We start from the raw sequence: 19,054 nt of genomic DNA, 5'->3' as shown, positions 1-19,054 counted from the left end.
GAGAAGGAGGGAAGGAAAGAGGGAAGGGAGGGAGGGAGGGAGAAAGGAAGGAAGGAAGGAAGGAAGGAAGGAAGGAAGGAAGAAAAGATGGAGTCAAACAAGGAGGTAAGAGAGACAGGGAGAGGCAAGAGGAAGATAAAAATTAGAGACAAGAAAGAAGAAAAAGAAAAGAAGAACCAATGAGTTGAAGCTGTGTGAAATATTCTGATGTAGAATCACCTAGCATATTTACTAAATGTAATTTCTGGGCTACATTCCAGATCAGCCAAACTGGCATATATGAGAGTAATATCACTTAGAAGTAAATGGAAAGCTTTTTGATAAAATAATTACTCCCCTTTTTGTTAATTTGATTTCAAATTTTGTTATTTTTATTTCAGATTTGCAAATCCATTTGCTTCTTTAAAGCTGGGAAAATATTTCATTTATTTGTCTAAAAGGTGTTTTTCTTTCTATTTTACACAACAGTTGATAATCTTTACTTTACATGAATAAGTTGACGTATTTTCACACACATCAAAGAAGCTCCAAGACTAGCACCTTCTATCAAAACTATCTGTTCTAATGAGAGAAGCAGGATAATATAAAATGCGTCTTCCTGTGCTATACACAATGGTGCTGTGGATGCAGAGAAACCTATATTTTACATAGACACTGTGCTTCTTGTCTTTTCCTTCAGCTCCACTTGTTAGAATGTTTCTAAATTATGGATCTTTTGTTCTGTTTCTTTTATTGGTATTTGGCTAAAGTTGGCATATTGCCTACAGTGTTAACAGTCCCCTTGAGAGGTCCTATCACCTCTTTTCTGAGGGACCAAATCTGTTTCAACTGTGTTTGTGGTTAAATTTCTCTATGGTAGAAACATCTGAGCTAAAGGACCTTTTGCAAGGTGTGGATACCTGAGCGCACATGTAGAGTTTAGGTATTGTGTGATGCATCTACATCAAGCTGTTCCTGCAGGGACGGTGGTTATAGTCTGATGCATGTAAGTTGCTGGCTATGTTTGTCTTGACTACATTAGGAATCCATATAGAAAAGGGCCTGCTGTGTAGTGATTATGTTCTCTGACCATAATGAACAATGCCTACTGGGTATGTGATCACGTTGTATAGCCAGACCTAGCTGGGCCTACTGCGGTAGTGATCATGTCACATATAATTATGTGACCATCCTGGGAACTTCCTGCTATATATCAGATGACAGAGCATTAAAGAAGTCAATAATTATACTTGCTCTGTGCTATTAATTGTACTATTGAGAGCAAGCATTAGTTTCAGGTGTGGAAAACAAGTCTTTGATTTGGGGACAAAATGAAGTTGACATCCCTAATTCCAGGTATTTCAGAGCAATTCCTTCTCTTCTAGTTCACATAATGGCAAATTATTTGTGATTAGAATAAAGTGGCTCTAGGCGCGGAAGAGGCCAAATCACCCCGCTGCAGACAGGCAGTTCTGTGTGCACACCCTACCAAGGTCCCCAGTCACGCGGAAGATGCCGCATCACCCCGCTTCAGACAGGCAGCCACCTGGTTCCACACTACAAAGACGCAGAGGACACCAGACCACCAGACCAAGGTACTGAGTCCCGCTGCTCCTGGCCCAGAGACAGGGGCTTCTGAGCCACCATCCCACTGCTCCTGGTCCAGAGGAAGGGGCTTCCCGGTCACCATCCCTCCCGTTGCTCCCAGCCCACAGGAAAGGGCTTTTGGGCCACCTTCTGTCCCGCTGCTCCTGGCCCAGAGGAGGGGGCTTCCAGGACACCATCCCTCCCACTGCTCCCAGCCCAGAGGTAGGGGCTTCTGAGCCCCCGTCCCACTGCTCCTGGTCCAGAGGAAGGGGCATCCCAGCCAAGATCCCTCCTGCTGCTCCCAGCCCACAGGAAAGGGCTTTTGGGTCACCAACCCTACCTCTGCTCCCGGCCCCTGTCCCACCTCTCCCAGCTCAGAGGAGGTAATCCGTGCAGGTGCTAACAGCCCTCTGCCCCAGTGGAAATGAGAAAACACGAAAATAAGTCTCAAAACCAGACTTCCAGATCACCTACAGCAACCCCAAAGGGAAATGAGATGGAACACTCTGATACTCAACCACCTGGACCCACTCAACTGGCAACAAAAGGGGATCTGGAAAAAATGAAATCAGAAATAATTTCTCAGATAACAGGAGAAATTGTGCCCTTAGTGCAAGACATGATTAATAAATCTAGAGAGGAGCTGAGGAACATGATGGAATCCCAACATAAGAAACAAATGGAATCCATAAAACAGATGCAAATAGATTTCCAGGACATGAAAAACTCCATTGAAAGTCTACACAGCAGAATGAGCCAGTGTGAGGACAGAATTTCAGATATAGAAGACAAGATTGCAATTAGTGACCAGGAAAAGAAAAATTGCTTCAAAATTACAAGGGAACATGAGAAATCAATCCAGCAGCTGCTAGATGATGCAAAGAACAATAACATAAGACTGATTGGAGTCAATGAAGAAACAGGAGAGAGTGGAGATGACATAAAAAATCTCTTCACAGAAATAATGACAGAAAACGTCACAAGCAGGGGAAAAGAGCTTGACATACAGATAAGTGAGGCATATGGGACAACAAATAGCCTTGATCAAAAAAAAAATCTACACATAGGCATATAATTGTTAAGATTCCAGAAACTCAACAGAAGAACAAAGTTCTCCAAGCAGTTAGAGAAAAGAAACAAATCACATACAAAGGAAAGCCCATCAGAATCACAGCAGACTTCTCAATACAAACCATCAAGGCAAGAAGAGCTTGGAGTGACATATTCTAAGCCCTAAAAGCAAACAGCCTCCAACCCAGATTGATGTACCCTGCAAAACTATCTTTCAAAATGGATGGAGAAATAAGATACTTTCATGACAAAGAGCACCTTAAGAACTTCGTGAATACCAAACCAGCACTCCAAAGAATTTTACACAATATCCTAGGAACAGACACTGAGGATCACAACCCCAGGAAGCAAAGCAGAATGAACCCATCTGGCATGACAAGAAATTAAATGTAAAGGGGAAGAACCCAAGAAAAAGAAAAAGTCATGGCAATGACAAGTCAATACATGTCAGTTATAACCATCAACATTAATGGTCTCAATTCACCAATCAAAAGAAATAGACTGGCAGAATGGTTCAAGAAGCAAAATCCAACAATATGCTGCATACAAGAAACACACTTAATTCAAAAGGAAACTCATACACTGAAAGTTAAAGAGTGGAAAACAATACTCCATGCAACAGGAACCCAAAAAAAAAGCAGGAGTAGCTATCCTCTTGCCAGATCAAGTAGATTTCAAACCAACACTGATTAAGAGAGACAAAGAAGATCACTACATCCTTGTAAAGGGAAGAATCCAAGAGGAAGAGATGACAATCATATATATCTATGCACCAAACACTAGTGCACCCAACTATATAAAACAAATACTATTGGACATGAAAAGTCATATATGCACTAATACAATTGTAGTGGGGGACCTCAACACCCATTGTCACAAATAGACAGATCAACTAGACAAAAAATAAGTAATCAAATACTAGAGCTCAATCAAACTCTTGAACAAATGACCTTAACAGATGTTTACAGAGTGTTCCAATCCACAAAATCAGAATACACATGCTTCTCAGCTGCACATGGGTCATTCTCCAAAATAGACCCATACTCACACATAGAACATGTTTAAGTAAGTGCAAAGGAATTGAAGTTATCCCCTGTATATTATCAGACCATAGTGTGATGAAATTGGAGATCCATAGCAAAAGAAACTCAAAAAATTTCCTAAACACATGGAAATTGAACAACACACTTCTGAATAACCAATGGGTCACAGAGGAAATTAAAGAAGAAATCAGACAGTTCCTTCAATTAAATGACAATGACAATACAACATATCAGAATCTATGGGACACAATGAAAGCAGTCTTATGTGGGAAATTCATAGCAATGAATACGCATTCTAGGAAAACAGAAAGAGCCCAATTAAACAACCTGATGTTGAACCTCAAGCTTATAGAAAAAGAAGAACAGGACAACCCCAGAGCTCATACAAGGGAGGAAATTATAAAGATCAGAGGAGAAATCAATGCAACGGAGACTAAGAGAATGATACAAAAAATCAATGAAGCCAAGAGTTGGTTCTTCGAAAGAATCAACAAAATTGACAAACCCTTAGCCAACCTTGTCAGAAAAAGGAAAGAAAAGGTCCAAATCCATGCAATTAGGAATGAAAAGGGTGAAATTACAACAGACCCAGCAGAAATCCAGAGGATCATCAATACCTACTTCTAGAACCTATATGCCAATAAGATGGACAACACAGAAGAAATGGACAGATTCCTAGATACGTATGAATTACCAAAGTTGAACGAAGAACACCTCAAAATTCTGAACATCCCAATATCAACCAATGAAATTGAAAATGTAATTAAAATCTTATCAACTAAGAAAAGCCCAGGCCCTGATGGCTTCACTGCTGAATTCTACAAGACATTTAGAGAGGAACTGCTGCCACTACTGTTTAAACTCTTCAATGAAATTGAAAGGGAAGCAATACTCCCAAATTCATTCCTCAAAGCAAGCATCACCTTGATCCCCAAAGCAGAGACAGACCCAACTGAAAAAGAGAACTATAGGCCAATCTCACTAATGAATGTAGATGCAAAAATCCTTAATAAGATACTGCCAAACAGAATGCAGAAGATCATCAAGAAGATCATACACCCTGATCAAGTGGGATTCATCCCAGGGATGCAGGGATGGTTCAGTATATGAAAATCAATCAATGTAATACACTATATCAATAGAGCCAAGGACAAAAATCATGTGATTATCGCCATAGACGCAGAAAAAAGCATTTGATAAAAATCCAACATGCATTTATGATAAAAACCCTACAAAAAATTGGAATAGATGGTCTCTACCTCAAACTGATAGAAGCCATCTATGAAAAACCAACAGCCAATATCATACTAAATGGTCAAAAACTGAAATCCTTCACACTAAAATCAGGAACAACACAAGGATGCCCACTATAACCACTCTTGTTCAATATAGTTCTGGAAACATTAGCCATGGCAATTACACAAGAGAAAGAAATAAAAGGAATAAAGATATGTAATGAAGAAGTCAAATTGTCATTATTTGCAGATGACATGATACTCTATATAGAAGACCCCAAGAACTCCACCAAAAGTCTTCTAGACTTAATAGCCAAATTCAGTCAATTAGCTGGTTCCAAGGTCAACACACAAAAATCAATAGCTTTCCTCTACACAAGTGACAGACTCACTGAGAGAGAAATAGGGCAAATAATTCCTTTCACAATAGCATCCAAAAAACTGAAATCCCTAGGAATCAACCTAATGAAAGAAATCAAAGACCTCTTCTCTGAAAACTATAGCACTCTGAAAAGAGAGATTGAAGATGATATCAGAAAATGGGCAGACATCCCCTGCTCCTGGGTAGGAAGGATTAATATGGTGAAAATGGCCATACTTCCAAAAACTGCTATATAGATTCAATGCAATTCCAATTGAGATCCCAGCAGCATACTTCATGGACCTTAATAAAACGATCCAAAAGTTCATTTGTAAGAAGAAGAGACCCAGAATAGCAAAAGCAATTCTAGGTAACAGAGACATGGCAGGGGGTATCACAATCCCCAACCTGCAACTCTACTACAAAGCTACAGTGATAAAAACAGCATGGTACTGGCAAAGAAACAGACCTGAGGACCAGTGGAACAGGTTAGAAGATGCAGAAACAATGCCAGACACACTCAGCCATCTCATCTTTGATAAAGGAGCCAAACACCCTCACTGGAGGAAAGATAGCCTCTTTAATAAATGGTGCTGGAAAAATTGGGCTTCAACTTGCCAAAGATTAAAACTAGACCTGTATCTCTTACCATGCACTAAACTAAAATCAAAATGGATTAAAGATCTAAATATTAAAATAGAAACTCTGAACCAGTTGGAACAGAGGTTAGGTAGAACCCTTGAAGACATTGGTATAGGAAAAGATTTTATGAACAAAACCTCAGTTGCTCATGAACTAGCACAATCAACAAATGGGATCTCTTCTTATTAAAAAGCTTCTGCACAGCAAGAGAAATCACCAGCAGTGTGAAGAGACAACCCACAATGTGGGAAAAAATCTTCACCTGCTTTTCCTCAGACAAAGGTCTACTATCTCGAATCTATAAAGAACTTAAAAAGATCAGACCTCCCAAATTTAAAGACCCAATTCAAAAATGGGCATCTGAAATGAACAGACACTTCTCAGACAAAGAAGTAGAAATAGAAAATAAACACATGAAAAAATATTCAACATCACTGGTCATTCAAGAGATGCAAATGGAAACAATGTTGAGATTCCACTTCACTCCAGAAAGAATGGCTGCTATCATGAAATCAACCAATAACAAATGCTGGCAAGGCTGTGGGGAAAGAGGAACCCTGCTCCCCTGCTGGTGGGAGTGTAGACTGGTGCAACCACTGTGGAAATCAGTATGGAGATACCTCAAAGAACTAGGACTGGACGTCTCATTTGACCCTGCTATTCCACTGCTGGGGATCTTCCCCAAAGAATTAAAAGAATCATATCACAGTGATATATGTGCACCCATGTTCATAGCAGCACAGTTTGTGGTAGCTAAAACTTGGAAACAGCCCAAATGCCCATCAACTGGAGACTGGATAAAGAAAGTGTGGGGTTTTTTCTAAAATGGAGTACTACTCAGCCATAAAAAATGAGAAATTAGAGACATTTATAGCTAAGTGGATGCACATTGAGGCGATACTCTTAAGTGAAATAAATAGGACACACATGAATAAATACCGAATAGTTTCTCTGGTGTGAGGAACTGAAAGTGTAAATAAGGACTAAATGTATAATAGGTACTGTGAAATAGGAAGAAAAGGGGCAAAGGGGAAGGAAGTGGGAGGGCTAGGGGAAAGGATAGAAGGGAATGGGATTAATATGAGAAAATGGAAAAATAGGAACAAAATTTTTGTAAATAGGAAGGAACCGAGGGGTTGAAGGGAGGGCTGGGCAAGGGTGAAAAATAAGAACCAAGAGAGACTATGTAAAGGTGCAAATTTCCAATGATGAATGGCATTATATTGTACAGCTAAAATGTACCAATGATTAGAATGAATAATCAATAATGCAAAATAGGAAGAAAAGGTCCAAAGGGGTAGGGTTAAGTGGGAGGGGCAGGGGAAAGGAAAGAAGGGAAAGGAAAAATGCTGAGAAATGGAAAAAATGGAAATAAAGTCTTTGTAAATATGGAAAGGTTGAGGGGATGAAGGGAGGGCTAGGAATGGGGAAAAAATAAGAACCAAGATGCATTATGTAAAGTTACAATTCCCAGTGAGAAATGTAATTTGTTTTATACCTACAATGTACCAATAAAAGAATTTAATTAAAAAATAAATAAAAATAAATAAATAAAAACCAGGGCTGAAAAAAAAAAAGAATAAAGTGGCTCTAAAATTGATAAAATCTATACAGACTTAAAAGTTATATTAAAGTTAAATAAAACCAAGCCTTGGGCCAAGGATTTTAGCTCAGTGGTTCTGCCACCTGCCTCACAAGCACAAGGTCCCAAGTACAATCCCCGGTACCAAAAAAGAAAACAAAAAAAACAAGCCTTATTCAAGCTTATTCAAATAGAATGTGTTCAGCGCTTTACTATAAAAATAATAAAGAACAAATATCTTGGCAGAAAATACAGTGCTAAAGAGATATTAATTGTTCTTTTTAAACTAAACTTCTGTTTGGAGAATTTTCTCACCTTTTAGAAGTCAGGAAATATTAGAAAAACCAAGTCTATCAGCCTTATATTCATATGTGTCCTTGTAATCAAATTATATCAATGCTTAATAAACAGGAGAGATGGTCTATAAGTAATGGGGCTGGTTCAATAAGCACACCTATGTACACATATGCCAAGCAGAGAATTGAGGGAGCTGACTGTATTTGGGGGAATTCTTCTTTTGTAAAGGCCTTCAGAGTTAGTTCACACACCATGAAAGTAAACCAGTGTCATTATCTCCTTCCTTTATGAGGAGGGGTGAGTGACAGACACTCACATGGCTCAGTTACTTGAGTCATCACCAGCCTTGGCTCTGAGAGATGTCTGGCTTTTTATAAAAGCAATGTGGATGTGTGGATGTATACAAGCAGACGTTTTAGAGTAGATATGTTCTGACATGTTTGTTAAAAACAGGCAGACTGTGTGTGTGTGTGTGTGTGTGTGTGTGTGTGTGTGTGTGTTACTGGGGACAGAACCCAGAGCCTTCACACTGAGCTATGCTATACCCCCAACTTTTTTTTTTTTGAGACTGGATTTCATTAAGTCACTAAATTTCCTAGGCTAGTCCCAAACTTTAGATCCTGCCTCAGCCTCCCAGAGTAGTGAGATTACAGGCATGTAGCACCATACCTAATTCAAACATTTTCAAACATCATTTGTTAATTATTTCAGAAGTCCTGCCAGTATGTTATAGATGTGATACTGCTCATGCTAATCATCTATGACATCACTTGTGTAAAAGGTTGTCTAATTTCACAGGTGAACAGAAACTCAGGCAAACCCAGCCCATGGATGATGGCGGGATATTTCTTTTTCCTTTTTTTTTTTAGTACTGGGGATCAATCTTGGGTCCTTGTGCTTGTGGATCAGGCGGCAGAAACACTGAGCTAAATCCCCAGCCCAGATGGCAGGATATTTCATGGGTCAGTAGCACATCTCTCTGATTTTGAGTTGAAGCTACCTTTGCTATTGTTTATATAGAAACTTGACTATTAAAATTGGCCTTAGATCTAAAGGAGTAGGGAAAGTGGGAGGGGTAGGGGAAAAGAAAAAATATGAGAAAACAAAAAAAATGGAAACAAAGTCTTTGTAAATAGGGAAGGGTGGAGGGGGTGATGAGAGGGCAGGGAATGGGGAAAAAATAAGACCTAAGATACATCATGTAAAGGTACAAGATCCCAATGATGAAAGTAACTGTATCATATACCTAAAATATACCAATAAACTTAATGGAAAGAAATAAAATAAAATTAGCCCTAGAACTTCCTAAAATAAGAGAATGGAAGAAAGAAGGGAAAGGAGGAAGGAAAGAGAGAATAGTGGAGGAGAGAAGGAAGGAAAGCTAGGATTCCTTACCTCAAATCTGGTCTTATGGTTATGTGATTCACCTCATCATTGTTACTGAAGAGAAATTTTCAAAAATGAGACAGATTAACTTTTCAGATAGTCTGTTTCAATATTTAAATATAAGGGGATCTCCCTTTAATAAAAATGTGGCCTCATATGGAAAGAGTTAATGTTATCTCATGGCTGGACCCTATGGGCACGATGATTTAAATAATAGTTCCAGTCCATGTCTGAGTAAATGGATGGACGCAAACAGGGCCAGAGAATGAGGTGCTAGGAGGGATGAGGAGCAGCTGGGGATGTAGCTCAGTGGTACAGTGATTGCCTAGCATGCTTGAATCTCTGGATTTGAACCGCAGCACAAATAAATGAATAAATAAATAAATAGATAGATAGATAGAGATAGAAGAGGGATGAAATTAAAGAATTGAAAGTGAAGCATAAGTCAAACTCAAAGTTTCATCTTATATTTGCTATAGTTCTAATTTTAATAACTCTAAGTCATGTAAATAAAAAAAGGAGGAAAGAAACGGTAGTTTTAATGTTGATTGAGCTGGTATGAACTGTGTTAGCCAATTTGTATCACATGATTTCATTTAGTTCTCATAAGGAACCTGCGGGGTGGGTACATTACATACATTTCACAAAGTCCCAGAGGTTATGCAATATAACTAGGGTCATAGAATACACAGGACTGTTTCTTTTCCCCTAAAGTCCAAGTATGCTACATTACCAGACTTAAATTCTTTAAATGAGTTTTTAAAACTATCTAGAATTATCATTATGATTATTTACTCAATAAAGAAGTTTATAAAGTGAAAAGGTAGAGATTTCCCCTTACCACCATACTTTCCCTGCATTCATTTCTCTCATACTAGAATATTCTGCTGAAATATTCCAGACTTATCTCTATGCCTAAAATGGGTTTCAAATGTAGTTTTCTTTGGTTAGCCAGTCAGGCGCATTTTAAATGACTTTATCTCTTTCACATATCAGCTAAAACATACTACTTAGGCTATTTCATCTTTGTGAAGTAGAAGAGAAGTAGTAGGAGAAAGGACCATAACCATCAGTAGGACCTTCATGCAATAAGACCAAGACCACATTATAGCTGCCTCCAAAACTATTCAAGGGCATCAACATGGTGGTTAAAAACTTGCCCTCAAATCGATGCCCTCCTCAGAGTCCCTTTGTTCATGAAGATCGCTTCAGTTATCTGAAAATGGTGGGTCTGGGTCACCTGGAGGCATGCATGCCAGCCCTAAAGGAGAAGGCTCAGTGCTCCCAGGACTGCTGTCCTGGAGAAGTGTGGGAGACATGAACTTGGTATATCAGGATCCCCCATCTGGCTCTGGCTAAAAGGGACTGACATCCTTCTTTGAAAGTGGACACTAGGGTTAGGGGTGTAGCTCAGTGGTAGAGCACTTATTTAGTATGCACAAAGCTCTAGATTCAATCTCCAGCACTGCAAAAAAAAAAAAGCGGCCACTTAAAAACTTAGTTTCCCTCAAAACCAGCCTTGGCACAGCCTACCCACTGCCCTAGCCCCATTAGAAATGGGGCTGCTCTCTAAGTAAAGACACAACATAGGCACTGGCAGCAGCGACAGCTAGAAAACACCGCTGCAAACAATAGCTACTGACACAAATCAGAGGACAGCCTTCCTGTGGGTGCAATGTGCACGAACACCTTTTCTCTACCTCCCCATCCACAATGCCATCTAATCTGAGATAGCAACGCACATCTTGTTTATGCAAAGGTCAAATTTCCCCTTGGCCCTGCGAGTATACATTTTTAGCCCATGCCAAGAGTGGACGGACAGGTATCTATTTGGGTATTGGTCCTTGTTAAGCTCCTTTTATTCCAAAAAAGAACATTAACCCTACCTTATACCACACGGTCATTTAAAGGGTATGAATCTGCCCTTAATCGGACACCTAGAGGAGCCACCCTTCAGGCAACTGTAAGATAATACAGCACGATTTTGAGCTAACATCCCTATTTATTAGGAGGAAATTAAGAGAAAACCACTATTCAAGGAGGATGGCATGGAGGACACAAGTGTCTATCCACACTTCCAGATATGAATGGGATGGGACCTCATAGCCTCGGATATCCAGACCTTTTGAATGTGTGTGTGTGTGTGTGTGTGTGTCCTTGATATCGGGGTGTGTGTGTATTTGAGACTGGGGATTGAACCTTTGCACCGAACAACATCCCTAGCCTTTTTAACTCTTTTATTTTGGGGCCAGGGATTCAGCTCAGTGGCACCACACCTGCTCTCAAATGCAAAGTCCCGAGTTCAATCCCCAGTACCAGGAAAATAAAAGGGCTGGAGATGTCGCTCAGTAGTAGAGTGTCCCTGGGTTCAATCTTCAGCACCAAAACAAAACTTTTTTATTTTGAAACAGGGCCTCCCTAAGTCATTAAACTGACCAGGATGGGCTCATACCGTGATCCCCTTCCTCAGCTTCCCAGAGTGCTGGTTACAATGGGACAGGCCATTTTAGCCAGTGTAGGGTTATTCATGCTGATTGCTTATGATGCTATCAGCTTATACGGAGTCTCATTCCACAGAACTGCCCTGGGAAGCCCCTTTTGTGCCTACTGTGAGGACACTGTTGAAACCATGTCATACCACAAAGTTGTTCTATTTATGAAGCCTCTCTGACATGCCAACAAGGACAAGGAATAGTTGTAAATTTCCTGAGCAATCGTATTATCTAATGAACATTGTGAACTGTGAAACTGACAAGATTTCTTAATTTCATGGTACTAAGAAATTTAAAGCCCATATACTATCCTCAGTATTTTAGCTAGTTTCCAAAGGCACTTGAAATTCATTCTGAAACAAGGTTAGGGGTTCTAGTAAGTCAATAAATATCTAAGTAATTGGTGTGTTTTATTTCAATGGCCTCTATGTTTTGTCCTGCCAAAGTCACCTTTAACAGCCAATGAAAGACAAGAAAACCTGTCTTCTGATTAGGAGGAACTGCATTGCTTTTCTTTCTGCCTCCTAACAAGCCACTCTGGAATTTAGGGGACTCTCTATATGCTAATTCCATAGGAAAGAGGCTATTTTGTTCTAGGGAACAAAGATACAATCATGAGACATGGTGGTTATTAATTCTCTATTTTCCTTAATTCAGATTCCAGCTGCATACTCCATTCACAAATCTGTGCTTATAAACATTAGTCCTTCATTGGCAGAAGAGATAAATAGGTGAGGCGAGCCACATTTAGAATAGCAACCCAGGTTTCCTAGCAATGGAATCCTTTCAGCTAACACTTTGGTCCCCAGCAAGTTCAATGCTCTCAACCTGCTTGTTGTCTGAGAGGTGCCAGCAAGTCAGTGAGACAGAGAGAAACAATCTTCCCAGTTACCTTCTAGTGACACTTCAGGAGAAAAGGACAAGCCTGTGGAGGAAGTCAGCAAGGCAGCTGAGATGAATATATGTTATAGGAGACTGAACCAACAGCAGGTGTGCACATATAGCCCCACAAAACACTGGATTCCAGCTCCAACTCCCTATTGAAAATAATATGAAAGGCCTAGCTAGTTCCATAAATGCAGCAGTGGCTCCATCTGAATGGCAGCTATGCTGAAATTAGAGCTGATTTCCTACAAATGTGGACTCTCTCAAGTGCAGGTAGCTGCATTGAAAAGGATCCTATTTTACTTCCATGACCTTGGTCCAAAAATTGTATTCCCCTTTCAAATTCATTTTTTTTCAAATATCCCTATCATGTACTTTGCTAAAACATGCAGGATCCTATTTATCAGCCCAGTAGACATTGGTGCCTCTCAGAAATTCAAAGTCCTGAAATTAAATCTACAAAACTCACTTGCTGTTCGGACACAGGTAATTATCCAAGTCCGATTCATTAGCTTCTTCACAGGAATTTTACTTATTTGCGGCATACCCACTGAAAGTCTGAGTGTGGCATCAATCCATTCCATGTGCAGGGCATTAGGTGTGTTTCAGTCGGGGGTGGGGTGACAAATGAGACAGACTGTTGGTGGGATTCAAAATGGAGTATTGTAGACCCTCTGGAGCTGTGTGTTCTCAAATCTGTTTCCTTCGATCACATTTGCTTCCTTTTTCCTTGGTTAATAAAATACAGAGCTTTCAGGCTTATGATTTTTAAGTCTATTTGGATCCTTTGTGGAACTGGGAAGTAAATCATCAGCTTATACACAAGGTGGCACCCTGTGATTCCAACCAGGTTTGAGAGAAGAGATGCTAAGAGACCGAGCCACAGCTACACATTTTTATTTACCATCTGGTATTCCCACTGTGGCAAATGAAAAGGTGGAAGTAGATGTTTGGCATGTTACCTCTTAGTGTAGTCTCTATTCCTACATCTCAAAGAATCAGAGCTGCCTCCGTAAAAGGCACTGGAGCCACAGGACTGATGATAGTAATGAACGCAGACCCCACATTGAGATTACATATCGAAAACAATGAAGCTTTATTGGTACTAGGCTCATTCAGGGAACATATGGGGGAGGGGTGGGGTTGCAATTCACATACCAACCTAATTAACTTTCAATTGGGTTTGCTGAGACAGGGAGCCAATTAGAAAAAACGTGACATTTACAAAACTCGGAAATAGTTGAATAGGAACTGTGTTTACTGTTTTAAGCTTCCTTTCAAAAAGTAATTTGTCCATTATTTGGAAGCTGCCTGCCCTGATGATGGTTTTGGGAAACAGAAATGGGAGTATAATCTCAATTTTTAGTTACTTGATATTTGTTCTAATTTAAATTATTTAGACGATGGTTTTATTTTTTATTATGGCCTTAAAAATGGTTCTAATTCTTGGGTGTTTATATATTACATTTGTTGTGCTAAATGTGGGTCATTTGCAATTGATCCAGAGAATATTTGAAGTGGACTGATTTTAGAATGACTGTACTTGGTGCACTGAAGATGGAAATTAAAATAGACTGTTAAGGTTGCGTAACTATTTAAAACAGGTTTTGATAAAGACATTTTATAAGAGGATGTACTTTATAGTTGAAGATACTCTGTTTTTAGCACTGACAATCACACGGATGTTCAACAAATAGATTAGAAATAAATTTTATGAAAAATAATATTTATATACAAATAAAAACTACTTTCCAAATGTGAAACAGTGGCATTCTAGTTTGGGTACTGAATTGAAAGCCAGGAAAACACAGAATGTGTCTTTACTGAAAAGTATTGTGTTATTTGTGACAAACTGTTTTATTCCCATTTCTGTTGGCTATATGGCCAAAAGAAAATGGAGATTTGGGGAGGAAATCTGTTACATGATTGAAGTAAAAGAACAAGAGCAAAGCAACTATTACTAGTGCAAAAGCTGTTCCTATAGTTGAATTTCAGATTTCAAAAGTTTCCTTGAATTGCTTTAATTGGTACTCAAATTCCTGTGGCCAAGGATAGGAAGAGAGCAGGGCAAGCTGAGTAAAAGCAGATACTGGCACCAAGGTCAAGCGACAGGCCAGTAAGTTGTATAAACTCCAAGCTGGAGTGGAATGGTGTTGCCATCACTAAGTATCTTCATGGAATATCAGTCAACAAATATATATTAGATGCCTGTATGCGTGAGGCACAAACCTGGGAATATAATGATAGAACAGATACTGTTCCTGCTGTTCTTGGGTTACTGAATCTTACAGTTTTGGGTTATGCACTCTATTAGCCATTAGTTGGAAGGTCTCAGTAATTTGGGTCAGCAACTTTAGAAGGGTGAATAATCAATAAACTGAAGAGCTTGGATAGAAGGGTAGAACCATTGATAAAAACAAGAGCTTTGGAGTCAGGATAGATCTGGATTTGAACTCAGTTCTGTGAGTTGTTATTGTTGAAACAACAGTATCATCCCTCACAAATTATCTGTCCGAGGCTGTTTCCTTATTGGTAAAATTATAATATTCCTTCTTATGAATAAATATTATAAGGACTATGAGGTTATGAAAATTTAGTGGAATTCAATTAATATATACTGTAATGGCTGCTATGTTATACTCAATATTCCTTTTTCCAAAAGTAACAATAAATATCAAAATTAGAAAACTCATTTGTGAATCTGAGAAGAGCTGGGCATCCAGTTAAAAGCCCTGAATGACTCATTTCTTCAACCATTGCTTTTTTCCCTCTTTCAGGGTTGAACCCAGTGATGACCCCCTCTTAAGAACTTCTTGTTCTTCCTTGCAGGAACTGGAACTGCTCCAGAGGGCAGCACTCAGAGCCGGACTTGCCCATAAGCTTGAGGAAGGTACTGCTCACAAGAAATGAGTCACAGCATTTCCATTGTTTCCAATAATAGTGAATGTGAAACACTCAAGCCCACTAAACAATGCCCCTAGTCTTGCTGGGACAAATTGGTGAGGTTAGACACTACCATGAAGTCTATATCCATCATCTGCCTTCAAGGAGGAGGTGAAAAGGGACAGAGAGAAAGAAAATGGGGAAGAAGAGGGAGTACAGAGGAGGTGGTAACGAAGAAATAGTTTTGATGTCCTGTAGACCTGACAGTAAAAATCAATATTTTCACTTTTTTTCCCCACTGTTGAACTTGAGCAAACTATATCCCTTTTCTGGGTTGTGCTGTTTAACAGTTATTAAAAAATAGTAAAATTGTTAACACTCTCGGGATTTTGTGAGAAATCTGTGCTTAGAGACTAACCAAGAAACTTGGCAAAAAGAAGCTGATGTCAACAACAGCTAGTACTTAAGTCAACCTTATTTCCCCTCCTCTTCAGGGCTTTTCAAACTCCTTGAAGCTAGCCATGTCTCCTTTCTCTGAACTCTCACAGCAACTGCCTGTGGATGTCATTTGGTAACTAAGCACGTACTGCTGCCTTGTGTCATCTCACCCGCAGTTTTCTTCCACTCTTTACACACGTGAGGACTGTCATTTCTCTTTGGAGCTTCTCTTCTCTTCAAGTATGTACAACTCTTACTGTTACTCATCTTTTCAACTATCCTGGCATCCGATTAACGCCAACCCTAAATAAGGGCAAGAACTTGATCTCAGTTCTCTTTACGTCTTCACAGCACCCAATACTTTTCACCCTTCTGCCACTTGGCTATGTGTGCTGCCTCGACTAAAGCTTCTAAGTTGAACCTTTTAGAGACTAATATTTTTGGAAAGCACAGAAATATCCGTCACCCACTAAACAACTAAGGAAGCTTGGGTGACAGGTTGACGTTCACTTGTTGCATCCTGTAGTAGCCTCTAACCATTAACCCTCACTGTCGCTCGGAGCATCCTCCCGGGGAAGCCGGGGCTGAGCGCTGACGCCGCTCTTTGGAGAGCTCCTTTGGACAGATGCTGAAGAGAGAATGCGAAGGCGACCTGGGGCTGCCTGGGCGACTTCGGGGCAGGCGAGGCCCCGTAGGGCTGCGGCCCTAAGTGGGCAGAAGGCAAGGACCTTTCGCCTCTCCCGGGGACGCGCGAATTAGAGAGGCGGATTAGCCCGCGCTCCAGGCACCCTGGAGAGAGCTAAGTGCTTTTTAAGTACCGGGTCGGGTGGCGGCTGACGGGCCCGGGCGAACCGCTTCCTTTCCCGCGCACACACCTCTCGCTCGCCCGGCGCCTTCCCTCCTCTGGGGCACCCGGCGAGCAGGGCGACGGGCCGCAGAGGCACAGGCGCTCGCTTGGGCGCCGGTGAACTCGCGCACCTGGCACCTGCCACACGGCGACGGCGACGGCGCAGGCCGGCAAGCAGAGGGGCGCCGTCGCCGCTCCTGATCCTGGGAGAGGCCGGAGACCGAGGACGCTCCCGCGGGCCGGCTTCGCAGCGGAGAGAGTGGGTGGGCAGGCGAGGGAGGGGAAGGGAGAGGAAGGAGGGAGGGAGGGAGGGAGAGGGCGAGGCGCGTCTCCGAGGCGGGGGCGCGCTCTCGCGCGGGCTGCTGGGATCGCTCGCCGCCGCTGTGGTAATGTCCGCCATGTTGGCCATGGCGCAGGGAGCGGATCGGGCGGGCGAGCGGCGGTTCTAGTGTGTGGAAGCGGCCGCAGGCGGCGGGGGGCTGTTTTCGGGCGGGGTGGGCGCCCATGCTGTGGCCGGGGGCAGTGAGGAGGAGGAGGAGGAGGAGCGGGCCGGCCGCGCTGCACTGAGAAAGGAGGTGGAGGAGGTGGCAGGAGTCCTCCCCCCCCCCCGCGCCCGCCCCGCCGCCGCCGCCGCCGCCGCCGCCGCCGCCGCCCGGGCTGTTCCTGTAAGGCGGGGAGACAATGAGTAAACTCTCCTTCCGAGCGCGGGCGCTGGACGCCGCCAAACCGCTGCCCATCTACCGCGGCAAGGACATGCCTGATCTCAACGACTGCGTCTCCATCAACCGGGCCGTGCCCCAGATGCCCACCGGAATGGAGAAGGAGGAGGAATCGGTAGGGACTCGAGTGTTTATTACCCCCCCCTTCCCTCCTCCCCCCTCCCCTTTGTCAGTCGAGCCTCGCCATTCACAGAGCGCTTTACGCTCGCTGGAGGGCGCCGCTGCTGCTCCAACGCATGGGACCCTACGCTGGCGGAGTAGCGTAAATCTTCTCGGCCGGCGCAGCGCCCGCCTGCGGCCGCCATGTTGTTGCGTTCCAGTGTTGTGATTAGCTCGCAGCGCCGCTTCGGCTGCCGTAAGGGGGCCTTGCCGTAACCGTCGACCGGGAATGGCGCAGGGGACGCGCTGGCCGCACTTAGCGTAGGCCTCTGTTTACCTTAAAAAATTTTTTTTTTCTCCCACCAGCGCGGAGTTAATTAATGATGATGGATCTTTTAGCTAGGAAGGAGTTTTCCTTTCACTTTTAAATTCGGTTTTAGATTGGATTCCATTTGAAATGATTCAGGGAAAGTAAAACGCTTTCAAAACAAACATCATCCTCCCAGCCAGGGAAGGATCTTCGCTCCCCTGTCCGAAGTGGTGCAGCGGGAGGAGGTTGTGCAGCACTGCGAGGTTGTGCAGCACTGCGGCGGGGGCCGCGACTACGGGGCGAGACGTAGCATCAGAGAGCGGCCCGAGCGGGAGACGGTCCTGCTTAGGGCGCCGCGATTGAAGGGAACCGTCTGCTGGGGAAGCAGTCGCCGGCCCTGCGCTTCCGCGCGCCGCGTTCCCGGGAATCGGCTTTGGCGTGATCATGTAGAAGTTCAGGATCTACTGCATCTGGATTGATCCTTGTATTTTTGATAATGCAGTGCCTTTGGCAAAACTGCTGCACCTTCTACCCCGTCGGTTAAATTTTGCATAAGGTTGAATTTGATCTAATTTGATAGTGTTCATGATTGAAGCGGTGTTACTTGCGTGCGAAGTTCATAGTAACTGCACCCTCAAGAATTTCTTCAATGAACCTGCAGTCCCGCCTTATTGTCAACCTCAGGCGTGTGTGGATTGGTTCTGTGACTGTCAAAAGAAAGCCCGAGGTTTCCGTGATTGGTTTTCTCTTTTGACTGTTAATATTGCAGGAAATGCATTTAAGCATTTGATTGGCTGCTCGAGTTCTGCTCTCACTATGTTACCCTGTTATTACTACTTTCTCCTGTGATTTAATCACTTTTCTCTTTGGTGTTTGATTACTTGAAAGGCTTAACATTTTCAGGAGATGGATATAGACATGGCATCAGCATAAACATTCAGGTTCTTTTGAAAGTGAAATCAAACCCCACGACTTAATGGCTAAGGTTTAGAGCTGAGCTTTATGAGAGAATTCTTTATGTTTTTGTCTTATAAAATTTGTAACTTAACTCGGTTTTCTATGAGGATAGTTTTAATGTTAATAGTATTACAAGAGTTAATTGAATCAAACTGTATGAAAGCCAGTTTTGGATATTCTTATTTTGTAGGTTTTGGCCCAAAAAAGAAAGTATCTTACGAGTCTTAAAAAGGTTAATATT

The 19,054-nt window shown here is 42.0% G+C and overlaps 1 protein-coding gene across 1 annotated transcript in view; it reads left to right on the top strand.

Annotated features, from left to right (window-relative positions):
• Nucleotides 1-17,096: 17,096 nt before the first annotated feature.
• Nucleotides 17,097-19,054, top strand: part of Epc2 (enhancer of polycomb 2) — a 148,469-nt gene continuing 146,511 nt past the window's right edge. The window contains exon 1 of the mRNA XM_004869992.4: nt 17,097-17,562. Coding sequence (XP_004870049.1) covers nt 17,410-17,562 — 153 coding nt within the window. The 5' untranslated portion in view covers nt 17,097-17,409. The remainder of the gene's footprint in view (nt 17,563-19,054) is intronic.

The sequence above is a fragment of the Heterocephalus glaber genome, unplaced genomic scaffold (genome assembly GCF_053883595.1).
Source record: "Heterocephalus glaber isolate CG9 unplaced genomic scaffold, H.glaber_assembly_v1.0 deba00001097, whole genome shotgun sequence".
Taxonomy (NCBI): Eukaryota; Metazoa; Chordata; class Mammalia; order Rodentia; family Bathyergidae; genus Heterocephalus; species Heterocephalus glaber.
The sequence above is the reverse complement of the archived record's forward strand: the minus strand, read 5'-3'. Positions and strand labels throughout refer to the sequence as shown.